The sequence below is a fragment of the Microtus oregoni genome, unplaced genomic scaffold (assembly GCF_018167655.1).
Source record: "Microtus oregoni isolate MIOR12 unplaced genomic scaffold, Mior012 000050F_ref0000143, whole genome shotgun sequence".
Lineage (NCBI taxonomy): Eukaryota > Metazoa > Chordata > Mammalia > Rodentia > Cricetidae > Microtus > Microtus oregoni.
The window spans coordinates 15,076,177-15,090,247 of record NW_024543256.1 but is presented as its reverse complement, the minus strand read 5'-3'; the positions used below and the strand labels follow the sequence as shown (position 1 = coordinate 15,090,247).

Below are 14,071 nucleotides of genomic sequence, written 5' to 3'. Positions count from 1 at the left end.
TTTTGCCAAATTTTACTATACATTTCTACCTCTGATTAAGGTATTTTTGTATATTGTCACAATTTCGAGGTCATTGTCCTTATACATCTGCTTACAGATTTTTTTTATTATTGTAATGTGAAACTTTAGTCTTTAAAGCTATATAGGTTATTAAAAATTACAGCCACCCATGTATGTCATACTTATGTTACTTAGGTTTTCTAGATGCACAAAGATGTATTCCATATAGATAGGTAACGCCGGGCGATGGTGGCGCACACCTTTAATCCCAACACTCGGGAGGCAGAGGTAGGCGGATCTCTGTGAGTTCGAGACCAGCCTGGTCTATAGAGCTAGTTCCAGGACAGGCTACAAAGCCACAGAGAAACCCTGTCTCGAAAAAACAAAAAAAAAAAAAAAGACACATATAGATAGGTAATCTTCAAACATTTCAAAGACCTACAGAATATGGCATTTAAAAGTTTTAATAACTTAGAATTCTGTTGACATGAGATATGACTGTTCCTGGCAGTACTGCTCATCTCCCTAGAGGATCATGGGCACCAAAGACACTCCATATGAAACTTTTTTTTTCCTGGAGAAACTGGCCTATTGGGCAAAGAACTTCCTTTGCCTAGACTTCTGACAGTACCACTATCTTATCTGGACAACCAGGATACAAGGAAAGATGACTACTGAACCTTGCCCAAGACAGGATAGGACAGTCTTTCAAATTTTCCTGCTTCTGAAAATGGTCTGTCATATATTCTAGGCCTAAAGCCAAGCAGGATGTCCCAACATTACAGAGAAACTTTGGCTGACTGTCCAGAAGCATGTGCTTGCTTCTGACATTCCTTGCATCTTACAGAAGTTGCTTACTTGTACTTCTTGCTTACTCAGGCAATATAATTTTTCTTCTTAGGTCTTGGGTGGAGTTGAAGACGAGATAGTCATAGTTGCAGTATTCTTGTATCTCAGCTAAGTGCATATTAAGTACAAAACTTGGATTCCTCAGGATAGAACAGCTTTTGGAGTGTTACCTATGGTCTGAACATTTAAAATATGTTTCTTGATTGATGTTGTTCTTGTTGTAGTTTCAGTTTTGTTTATGTTATTACCTTTCTTATGGAAAATACTTGATAGTTCTTATTGCATATATTTTATGTTAGGATTAGAATGTTCTTTATTAGAAAAAGGAGAAATTTTGTGGGATCTTTATCCATTTAGCCAATAACATTTGGAGGTGACTTGCCATGGGCAATGTTTTTTCTAATATAGGACTGTATAAGAACTGAAGTTGGGAGAGGGGTCATGCTCTCTCTTTCACTTGGATGTGGAAGGCTTCTGACATGCCATTTGGTAACCTGGTCCAGAGTTTTCTCTATCCTTCCATAGTGGACAAAGAGGCAATGGCATTATTTCCCACTGGATTTGTGAGTGTGTATGTTCCTTATTTCATCCTTTAATAAATAAGTTTTCTTCCCAAGCATCCATGGATTTCTTGCAATAGTGTTTAGTAGAAAATAAGCCTGTGAAGACAGGTGAAAGCTGAAGAATGAAGGGCTTTCAATACCTGACAAAAGAGCACAGGGTTTTTTGGAAGTAATAGGTGTGGTTTTTCAGTTTTGAACAAGGCTACAATAGGATTATAACTAGGAAGGTGATTGTCCAGAGAATGTTAGAAGAATTGAAGCTATGGTTGGATAAAGAGACTATTGCCACTTTCTATGTGTGATCTAATTATGGACAAAGATAAGTCTTGATTATTGACTCCTAATGGGATTATAAGAAAGAAGTTAACATTGGGAATTGACAATGCTTGAGAAACAAATGAGTATGGAGTCTTATTCGTATAGCAGAGGTGGTAGATTCTGCAGGCAGTGAACGAACTCAGAAGAGGGTGGCAAGATCTATTGAGCAGAATGGTGGGAGCCAAAGAAGAGGGCTATGAGAACCTAGCAGCCTGAAGGCATTGAAAGCCATGGAGAAGATTTCAGAAAGGAAAGGTATTGACAAATACTGCAAACAAGGTCTATAGTATAATGAGTTAGCATAGTTTACTGGTTACTTCTTCAGGAAGATTCTGAAGATAGAGGTGTGTGTCAGCCTAGACTTCCAGGAGTTTGAAGAATTAAAAAAGGGGAGGGGAAGCAGAGGCATGGACTTTTGACTATTCCATCAAAAAGTTTGTTCTAGGAAAGTGGTAGAGAGATGATGTGGTAGCTTATGAGGGGTAGGTAGTCAGAGACAGGGTTTTGTTTCTCCATTTTGTTTGTTGGTTTGTTTTAGTACCAAACAGATGAGAATATGTTTAAAGATGAACAGCAGGTAAAATACAAGGAGAAGAAATGCAATCCCTCCACTACTATCCTAACAGCCATAGAGCAGCCTGAGAGGTAAGAGTCATAATAGAGCAGCCTGAGAGGTAAGAGTCATAATAGAGCAGCCTTCTTGGTAAAAGGTCACTGGGAGCTAGCCCTGGTGTATCTCAGTTTACACCTTTCTCCTCCTTGTGCCCCTTGGCCAATTCTTCCCTTCCTGATGGACTCACAATAGCACCCGCCCCAACCCAAATCCACTGCCTACACTTGTTTAGACTGGTTGAAACCAGACTGACGACAAAGAAGCCTGTCTTTGTCAGTCAGCAAGTCAAGGAGTGATTTAGCTGCTTGATTCTCAGTCCAGAAGACCTGAAGCACTCAAAGCCTGGGAGGGGAAAGTACCTGAGGTCTGTTTTCCACTCGGCTGGAGGGGACAACTGTTGCTACTCTTGGCTAAGGCTGGCTTCATTGGGGACTTTATATGTACGGAATTCTCTGTTAGCTTTTTCTGAAAGATTGCCAGCGCCAGATCTAGAGGCTTTTAAAATCCTCATAAAAACAGAGAATGAAAAAGGTAAATGTGAAGGGGGAGGGTGAAATAGTGGGGCCTCCCGACCAATTAACCCTCCCAGGCCAAGCTCCTGAATAGCCAGCCCCCTTTGGTAAGCTTTTTCTTCTAGAAGTCCCCGACTTCAGCCAGTTTTGCTTCCTTTCTTGCCTTCTTTTGCTTCCTGTTCTGCTCTTTCTGGTTACTGTTACACCTTCCTTTGACAATTTCCTTCCTTGTTCTCCTGGAGTAGTTTCTACATTACCCCTGGCTCTGCTTACCTGGGGACTAGAAGACAAGCAAACTGTTTAAGCATCTTTACTGCTCCTTACTTCTCAACAGTCAGGACACATGGAGTTCTAACCAAAATCAATGACAGAGTGCAAGTGGGAATACACAGACCATGAAGGTCTCTGACAAAATCTGATCGTTTGATGAGCTTTTAGTATGTAAGCTGCTTTACTACTGATACTGGCCATTGATCCTGACCTGGAAGTCAGAATCACTATTTCTACAGTAGCGAAAGACTTCTCTTTGAGTGGACTGTTAGACTAAGGATAAGATTCTTCAGCCTGGTTAGATATGGCATGATATCAAACACAGTCTGGTGGATTGTCTCCAGTTAGTTACGCATCCCTACAGTGCTCTCTCTGCCTCAAGATTCACTCCAAAAAAAAAAGTTGACTGAAATACTAAATAGTGCACATAACTTTTATCTACAGGCAGTTCAGACTTCTCACTTTTGGGGAGGCTAAAATTTCTAATAAATCATCATTTACCAGGAACTGCTAGCTCCTCTCTAGTTTACTCTTCAACCTGGGGCCCAATTCTAGCTGCTTCCACAATGCTCCTATAGCTCTCCCTTTGAGTATGTCCTCCCATTCAACTTCATCCTCCCCTTTGGGACTCCTGATGCATCCTGGGATCCCCAACTCCGGAAATCCCCACCACCTGCTTCATCTATTCTTCTTCTTGTTTGCCAGCTACTGTTTGAAGAACACATGCGAACACACATCCCCTAGAGCAATGTTCCTCAACCCTGCTAATGCTGTGACCCTTTGATATAGTTTCTCATGTTGTGGTGACCCCGAACCATAAAATTATTTTGCTGCTACTTCAAAACTCTAATTTTGATACTATTATGAATCATAATATAAATATCTTTGCTCTTCAGTGATCTAGGTGACGCTTGTGAAAGGATCATTCAAAGGGGTGGAGACCCACAGGTTGAGAACCACTGCTCTAGCGACAATGGCACTCTTAGTGCTTCTTGGCAAGTCTTAACACTGCTCAGAGACCTTCGTGCCATGTCCTCTGCAGCATCTCCTCCGCACTTTAGTCACCCTTGACTTAATTACTTCCAGTCTCTGCCTGTAGCCTGGATTCTTATGGTCACTAAGAAAATTTAGATGAATTTGAAACCAATTTCTTCACTTCCTTCTTAGTTACACAAAATTGTTCTGAATCTTTTCTTTACACATCTCTTTTCATTCTCCAACATGGAGGGCTTAAGGATGCTGTTTCCAAGATAAATCAATCAACACTGCTTGGTCCTCTTTGGCCTTTTTGTATATAGTCTATCTTTCTGATTTGGACAAAGAGTTGGGTCTCAGTTAAGTTTCCATTGATGCAATGAGAAACCATGACCAAGGTAACTTATGGAAAGAAGTGTTTAATGAGGGGTTTGCTTACAGTATTAGGAAGTTAGAGACCATGTCTGTTATTGCATGAAACAAGGGAACAAGAAGACAAGGAGGCACTGGAGCAATAGCTGAGCGCTTACATCTGATCTGCATCCACAGGGCAAAGAGAAAAGGTCCAAAGATCACCTATAGGTAATTCAGAATTATCACTTTTGGTGAGGCTAAAATTTCTAGGAAATCATCATTTACTAGGAATTGCTAGCTCACTTCTATATTACTTTCCAACTATGGGCACACTTTTACCTATTTATCTGGGGATGGCATGGACTTTTAAAACCTCAAAGCTCATCCCCAGTGACACACCACCTCCAAAAAAGCTAAACCCTGTTGTCAGAGGCCACTAGTTCATTTCCCGACCACCCTGACTTGAAATAATCACACAAAAACTATATTATTTGCAATACTGTTTGGCCAATAGCTTAAGCATATTTTTAGCTAGCTCTTATATCCTAAACTAACCCATCTCCATTAATCTGTGTGTTGCCACGTGGCTTTCGCTTACCAGCAAGGTTCTTTTGCATCTCTCTCCTGCAGGCGGCTACATGGCTTCTCTCTGACAAAGCAGCCTGGCTATATTCTGTTAAGCCATTGGCTGAAAGCAGCTTCTTTATTAACCAATAAAAGCAACACGTATACTTAGGACAGGGTCATTTTGACCATTAGATGGAGTCCTGAATATGAAAATACTTTTTGAAATCCAAAACTTCTCCAATACAGGCACGTAGCTTTTATTCCCAATACCATGAATAGCTCTGGACCTTCTATGTGTCACATCTATGGTAGCTTCTGCCTTCATTTTCTTGTGCAGACATATCTTGATTTCAACTGCCCGTCAAGCAAAGTGAAACTAAGTCAGAATGTGAAGTATTTTCCCTTCAGATTCCCCCTTCCTGTCTCCTCTTTGGCCTATGTGTGTCGATGTGGATGCTTTTACTAGCCCACAGGAATAATTGCATACAGTAGGAGCAAGGAAAGGCAAGGAGAGCTATAAGTCATCCCAGTTTCTTGAATTTAAATTCACTGCTGGCTAGGTAGTATAACGTAAACTAAGCCAGAGTGCCACCCAGCCTTATCACTTTAGAAGACTCCTGTGCCCATGGGGATATGTGTTTCGGTTAGAACATGTATCATTTTCATCTGTATGAGTGTGGATATGAATGCTGCTCTGGTTCTAAATGAACACAGGGCATTCATTTGCATGAGAACAACACCGAGATTGTGTGACTACATCATTGTTATCCTTTTCTTGCCTGTTCCTGAGAGATCCCTGAGTTTTATAATAAGTGAGTCCTGGTAGAGAATTCCTTTGATCCCATCATATTCCTGTTTAAGAAGCAGTAGCTAATTGCTCTCTGTTACCTCTCAATTGCCCAAACTTGATGGATTCTCACAAGAGAATGCAGAAAGCCAACATTGGTCCAGACGCAATCATCTCACGCCAGCTCAGTATTAGACCAAAGATTGTGTAGTACAGCAATGAAGGATAATTTATTATGTCAGAGAAAAGTGCTGAAAATATCCCTTATCTAATGGAATAGACACACTAGAGCAAAAATTATTCTAAAGTGAATCTCTGGTGGGTTATATTCTGCTATGATTTTCATTACAAAACCATGGCTGTTTTGATAGGAAAACTGAAAGAAAAACGCTGGCTCTCAATGGTAATTAAACTATATGTTTAAAAATAAACCACATATTTTAGCAGTATGTCTAATCACTCTAACATTATAATGAAAATCCCGTGCCAGATCATTTGCCCCCACCTTTCACTACTTCAAATTCTGCTCCTACTTTCATTCAATCTTTTTCTGACAAAACCCCTTCCTTGCGAATCTTTGTTCAAGGGCTTATTGCCTTAGGAGTCTAATAAATGAGAGTTTTGCTTTAAAATTGGAGTTGACTTATTCACTTTTCCCCCAAAGCAAAGCTTTGCAAATGGAATGAGCGCATAGCTCCTTTTCCCATGTGTCTCTAGTAATGATCAAAGCACTCTAGGAACCAGGACAGATAAGAAACCCATTTTGTTGACGAGAAGACAAAGGCCTAGAGATTAATCACCTTTCTCCAAATCACACAGCAGGAAATTGAGAGTGAGGAGTTGAACTCAAATCTTAAAATCTGATACTGTGTAGAACAGGATTTTCAGAGAGGCAAAGGCAACACCAGTTCACGTGTGGTGGAAATTTTAAAGAGTACTGCATGATTGAATCATTCTCAACATCTAAGCAGGAAAAGAAAATTATAACAAATTAAATATTCCAAATTTTGCAACAGATATACTGGTTGTAGGTTAAGTTGATGCCAAATAGACCCATATGTATTTTCTCATACATGACACTGGAGCTCTTTGTATAAACTATGCATTCACATTCCAAGGAATGAACAAGCTCATTCAACCATTTATAGTACTTCCAGGGGTGTTTATTTTGTTTCTATTTATATGGTCAAGTATTGCCTATATTTACAATTTTACTTTTAGTTCTTATAATGTTCAATTATTGGAAAGTTGCTTCTAGTTAGCTTTCTGATATAGGACTTAGGAACTTGTCACGGAGAAGACTGACCTGCAGATTCTCTAACTATTTGCTTCTCTCCAGACATTCCCCCAGAGATGAGATAAAATGTGAAATTTAAAAACTAAATCTTCCCATTTCTGTTTTACATAATGGTTATAAAATAAGCCTATCACATCCATAGTCCCTCATCCACTGATAAATTAATATGTGACCATTGGAATACTTAGAGCATCAAAATATGTCTACCAGGGCCAGGAAAACTATCCATTACCCATAGGCCTATTAAAGAAGACATTTTGATTACAGAACAAGAAGAAATCCTTTATATTTGTAAGTTTTAGGTAGTGCCATTGCTTGAAGTACATTTTCTTACTTTATTAAATTCTATTAGCATATTTGTGGTTCTAAGTGCTCGTTTCAGTGAAAAGTTTTGGTGATGTGAGAAAAAATTATTTCATATCAATAAAAATTAACATTTTCTGTCCAGAAGCGCTCTTATTGTGGCTTTGTATTTCTCTGTTCAGAGCATTGTTCAAGGTGGAGAAGTGGTACAAAGAAGTCATCACTACGTTTGGAAACAGAGCTGTGAGTCTTGAGGTAGAAGAGAGTGAAGGAAAGAGTTGCCTAGCAGGAGTTAAAATTATCACTCTGGGGTTTGTCCCTCCCAGAGTTCCAACACGCTGACAACAGCCGATGGAACGGGTATATGTGTGTCGGCAAACAAAACTTGTAGATATATGTCTTCCTGCCAAGCTGGCTCTTTCAAACACTGATTACAGCTAAAGAACTAGAATAGAAATGTTTTCATCTATGCACAGAGAGCCAGATTATGATACTTGTCCTTAGCAGTGACACAGACAATTTGGAAGATTGAGTCTTTGAAAGATGCCCATAGCTATCTTTCTACACAATCCTTGTATATGTTGTTTCTTTGTTTGTTTAGATAGGAAGGGTTCTTCCTCTTGATGGCTGGCAAAATGTGAATAATTCTAAAATTATCAAATCAAACTAGAGCTTTGTGGGTTGTAAAATTCTGTATGCCTTCATAAGGAGATTTTTGTTTATATTGTTATTATTTGGAATTTTTAATTTTTTATGGTTTTTGTCTTTTTATCTGTTTGAGTCAGGGTCTCTTGTAGCCCACACTGGCCCCACATGACCTGTATAGCCAAGAACAGCATTGAACCCTGATCTTTCTGCCTCTAACTCGCAAGGGTTAGCATTACCGGATGTGCACTACCAAGCCCAGCTAAAGTCTTTAGTTGCCAAATACTACCAATATCCTTCCACTGCCAGTATATTTACTCCTTCGTTCCTTCCATCGACAGTGGTACTCCTTTAGTGCTAATATTAGGAAAATGGCCTCAAAGGGTCCTGGATTTGCCTATCTCAATTTGTTCCAATAAAGGAGCAGAGAATTGATTGGAAAGCTCTAACACTAGCTGTACCACTGAGCACCTACTGGGCTTTAAGTGCCATTGGTTAACTGCTTCTCAGTTTGATACTCATAGCTTGCATCCGGAAAATATTGCAATGACTCAGAGGAAAGGCAAAAAAGGAAAGTGTTGTTCTGAATTCCCAAAGTATCTCTGCTCTTGAACATGTATTTGTTAATATTGCCTTACTATATTGTATGGCTAGTCTCTTCTAACCAGATTCTGTCAAATTTTTCATCCCCCAAACACATACCCTATAACTAAGATAAGAATAAGAATTACAGTTGTAGATTAAAGATGAGTTGTAAAATTCAAGCCAGCTAATATCTAATATCTGCACAGGAGCTTAGGGATCTTTGTACTCCAGTTCATGGGAGCTCCTGGGGACATTTCAAGCTAGCAACAATTATTTAATCTCATTTTGCTCCTAGTTAGTAAGACTTGGAAAGAACCTTCTAAATAAATCCATATGCACATTTTTTTTAAAAATTATTTATTAATTTTCATCCAGACTACAGTTTAAACTCGCCTCCCTCCTCTCATCCCATACCCTCCCCACACCTCTCCTCTGCCTCCCCCCATCCACTCCTCTGTTTCTGTTCTGAAATGGTCAGGCCTCCCATGGGCATCAACAAAACATAGCATATCAGGTTTCAGTAAGGCTAAGCACCTCCCTTTGTATTAAGGTTGGGGCAAGGCAATCCAGTATAAGGAATAGGTTCCCAAGAGACAGCCAAAGTGTTAGGAACAGCCCCTGCTCCCATTGTTAGAAGTCTCACAAGTAAACCAAGCTACACGACTGTCCCACGTGCACATTTAATTCTCTATTTTCATTTATTTCACAGCTAAGCTTTTCTTTCAGTCTATGTTTTCAGAGTTGACCACACCCTAGATACCGCATGTCCAAAGATGAAATGAGTAAAACCTGCCTCATCCCTTGACTTCTCAGATCTTCCAGGCTAGTGTAAAAGCATCATTGAACCTCACCTCAGCTGTTCCCATACTTCTTAAATATAGACTATCCAAACAGGAACTCCCGCCAAGGGTTCTGCATCTTCTAGGCTTCTTCAAGTCAGTGTAGAGATTCCTCGAAGGCCCTATCAAATAAGATCAGAGTCAACATTTGCACCTCCCTCAGTTTTACTCATCAAGTACAGTCTAACACAAAATTGTGCCACTTTTAGGCTTTGAACTGTTGCTCAATGCTGCCTTCTCCCCATCCCCAGTACTAGCAATCTAATCCAGACCACTAGCGTTTCTAGCCGAGAGCTCACAGCATCAATACTCCGGCTCTGGCTGTGCTGTCCATACACTTCATTTTCTCTTATATAGTGGCAAAATGAGAAAGAAGTTGAAGTGCCTTGAGCCATAGGAATAAAAGAATTCTGGGGGAGTTACTGAAATTTTGAACTCCTGCTCTGCACAAGTCAGTCTATTAAGTAATAGAAATATGCCATTAACTATAAATTTTTATTGCACAGTTATTCTTCTAGGCACCCTGCAAAATGATTTTCAGAAGAGATTCTCCAGTTGTGGGCCTCTCTCCAGTAGCATGAATGTCACCTGGGACCTTATTAAATACACACATTCTAAGCCACACCTAACAAATCTGAAATGGAGCATGGGGTGTGGCTGTCTGTCTTTTAACATGTTCAGGTGAATCTGCTGCATTCTAAGTAATAAAACCGATGCTTTCCATTCATTATTTCAGCATACTGTCTGTAAGTGCCCAGTGAGGTAGACACTAACATTATTATCTATATTTGATACAGAGATGAGGAAATTGAGGCCATCCTTTGTGCCTTGTCCTACAGCAATGAAGAGGTGATGCAAAGCCAGAACTTTTTACTCTGAATCTTTGTCCCCTCATCTACTATGCCAGGTGGTCTCTTGAAACTCCAAAGTCACTGGGAGACGATGCAAGGCTTAAAATATAGTTTGTGAATTATAGGAAACACTTTAGGGTCCAGAGGTTTTTACAGCTACTCCCTCCCCCACTCTGCTCCAGCTAAGCCTAGCTTCTGCTCACAAAAGCTGATTTCCTCATTTCCACAAGCCTATTGTTCTCTTTCTTTGGAATGCATTCCCTACCATGTTATTAAGGCTTTCCTTATGTCTCTAACCTCCTGCTGGATCACACATCTCTGAATTCCTCTGGCACTCATGCAGTACAATTTTTAAAATTTATTGCCTACAACTTCATTCCCAACCACTTCTAACGATGAGCCCTTCTCATTCCCAAGAAGCAGGGTGGGCCATGTGGCATGTTTTCCTGTGTACTATCACTTCATTAACCACACATCGCTACATACATGTCTAGTGCAGACTCTGCCTGAGATGAAAACGGTTGAATGAGCTTGTTGCTGGGCCATGCACAGTTGCTTTCAAGTAACAAAACTGTAAGCACCACAAATACAGAAACCGATTCTTCCCCACCATCTTCCCCTGAGTGCCTGGCACAGGGTAGGTGCTGAAGAAATTCTCTGTTGTGTAGATACCATTCAGTATCGGAAATAAAATCATTCCACTCGGAGCTCAGAAGAGAGAGAGTGCTCAGGAACTATATATCACATATAAACGAAATCAGCCTTTAAAGGCTCTAAAAGGTTATCATGCTACTGTGTTTCTAAAAGTCTAGAGCTGATATTGCATGAACTCAGGTAATTCTCTTTTTCTCAATCCTGAACTGGGTAATTCTCAAGTCCTATGCAGCTCTCTTTTCTGTGGTCTGATGAGAAGTCATGTCTTGGTTGCACTCTCTTGCAACTGTCTAGATTTCCCAAGAAGATACTGCCCTTTCTGAGCTCCTGGATTGGCAGTATGTGTACTCATCCAGTCATTTTCTCCATCCATTCAGCTGAGCACTTGACTAGTCTGTGGGAAGTAAGACATGGCTCTCAAGGAGTTCGTTCTATCTTCAACGAAGGGTATTGGCATATAATCTATAGCATGTAACACATAACCAAGTCACATCGTGGGCTAGGAGTAATGATGGAAATCTCCCTGAAGAAATTGATGAATATCTTTGCTAGAACCTGCAGGCTACATAGGAACTAGCCAGGACAACAGAGACATATCACATCCAATTGCAATGTGTCAGGATGCTCAGCGAGAGCAAAGCAAGACTGAGGATGCTAAGCTAATGTGGAAACACTACATACAGGCAATGAGGAAGTCCTGATGCAAAACTACGGCAGTAGACACAGACACATATGACTGGCTAATATTTTTGACAATCCTTGCTGATGATGGGTTGAATGTGAGAAAGGAAAGAATGTGGATGAACCCTGGCTTTCTAGATTTACTGAGTTGCATCCAATCATTCTGGAGAAAGGAACAAGTACAGGGGATGAGACTGTAGAGAAAACAATACGTCAATAAGCTCTTGTTGCGGTTGAATGGGAACCTCACAGTGCAGAGACCAGCTAAAACATTAGTTGTAGCTTATGGCATATTCAGAGGAAAAACCCAGCTACAGGTTCTCACTTTGGACAGTATTAAAATGTAACACAAGAATAAAGTATGAGCAGACACTGAGGTCCCCAGTGTCTGGGACAACTAGGACACAATCTATACGGAATGGAGAATTGGTCTCACGGATGCTGTCTGTCAGTGCCCATGCCCCCATTGTTCCCTGGCCTCCCCCCTCCCTGCCTAAAAAGGCTTCTCAATAACATCCATGCATCTTTCACTTAAACTTCAAGCCAAAGGTAAAAATTACTCAGTCCTAACTTCTCCATTCTATCATGAACGATACCTAAAGAGGAAAGGGAATTGATATTTTTCTTCTAGGTACCAGGTGAATTGTACAATCATTGACTCATTGAAATGCTAACAATGACTCCACACAACAGTGAGTATAGTACACAAACCCTTGACACTCAGAATAGCTGAGTAACTTCCCTAAGAATACAGCTGCAATGCCTTTGAGGAACGCCAACTCCAGGACCCGGTAGTAGTGCTGCTCCACCTCACCACCTCCTAAAGTACAGCCAGATCCTCAGGAAGGCTGCCCTCTTCCTCTCCCGGCTTTGTAAATATCACTGGCGTCTCTGGCCTAATGTTTTGCTCTCCCTTAAAGGACAAGCCTCCCTTTGGGAAAAGCAAACATCAAAGCTGTCAATCATCCATGCCTCAGTGGGAAAGGGCTTCAGAATCTTAGGACCAAATTTTAATTTTATGAGGGAAGACCACTGGAATCTTGGGGGAGGGGAGAGATAAAAAGGCAGAAATCCACCAAATTATGCAGTCAGATTCTTCCGTCAATTTTGCCATCCCACTTAGTTTCGGGTATGTTCTTCTGAGATTCTTAGATGCTGGTTTTGCCTATTTCTACTACGGTATGGGCACCTCCATTAACAGGCTCATTACTCTGGTTGTCTGATTCTAATCAATGGTAACCTAAAGCTGCACACTGACTCCAAACCACCATAATCAGGAGGAGATCGCCAGCTTGAGCTGTGGACCTGTAGCTCCTGGCCTTAGACACAATTCCCAGCCCTTAAGAATTAGGTCCTGCTGTGCACATTAAAAATACTGAGCAGATGGAGGCAGGAGAGCTTGTTGGAACAACGTGGAGGAGTCCCTTCTGCCCTGGATGGGTCCATCTGCCAAAATAAATGACATGTATCAGGGCATGGCATTAGTCCAAGCCCATTGAAATTCTGCTAGCCATCCAAACAGCGACAGCGCTGCAGACTGGCTCTGTGATCAGGGTTAGGAAGACAGGAATGATGAGAGAGCATCTGGCTGCTGCAGCCTGCTGATGGGGACGGTCCCAGAGGAGGATCTAGGGTGAGCAGGAGACAGTCTCGAGGACCCCCTAGGAAATCTGCCCCTGTCTAGTGAGCAGAGAGCCTAGCACCGAAAGGAGATGGCCTGGTTTAAATCTCATGCTGTTCCTACTAGCTACGTGATCTTAAAAAAAAAATCCTCCTTCTCTTCTTCTCTCAGTCTCCCCCACCCCATATAAAATAAACCCTGGGCTAAATGGTCTCCAAGGACCTTTCCTTCTTGAACATCCTGTGACTTTTCTGACACTGGTTTGATTTCTCTTTCTGTGTGAAAGGCCCGCCCACCCACTTGTTTATCTTCAATCTCTATGTTCTCACACTGCCCTCTGCTGGCCATTCGAAAAAGTGTCGTAGCTAACTGCGAGGGGGGGGGGGAGAGGGGGGACAAATAAATCATACTGCAGTCTATCAGTGATTCAGTATGAAGCTTGAACAGCACACTGAAACTCTAAGCGTTGGAGATGAGGGTGAGGGAAAACCCAAGTAATGTTAAGCACAAATCAAGAACCCCCCCCGCCACCCCCCTCCCTCCGCCAAAAAAGCCTCTCTCCTTTTCTCATGGCTGCCTTCATCTTTCCGCGGTGCTCTGTGCCACTGAGTGAAAGAATTTCAGTGGGTGGGAAGATTCCTTGTCTCGATGCACCACAAGGCCTTGGCACCGTGCTGGGAAGGCAATTCAAGATAAGCATCCATCAGAAGCCTCCAGACACCTACCCGGCAGGATCCTGTACTGAAGTCAGCCTGAGAGATTTCCTGCTGGGCTGCCAATGTAGCCA

General features: G+C 41.3%; 1 protein-coding gene across 1 annotated transcript in view; it reads left to right on the top strand.

Moving 5' to 3' along the window:
• The first annotated feature begins 2,286 nt into the window (after positions 1-2,286).
• Positions 2,287-14,071, top strand: part of LOC121437118 (collagen alpha-6(IV) chain-like) — an 87,257-nt gene continuing 75,472 nt past the window's right edge. The window contains 2 exon segments of the mRNA XM_041636955.1: positions 2,287-2,375; positions 7,591-7,651. Of these exon segments, the coding sequence (XP_041492889.1) occupies positions 2,287-2,375; positions 7,591-7,651 (150 nt within the window).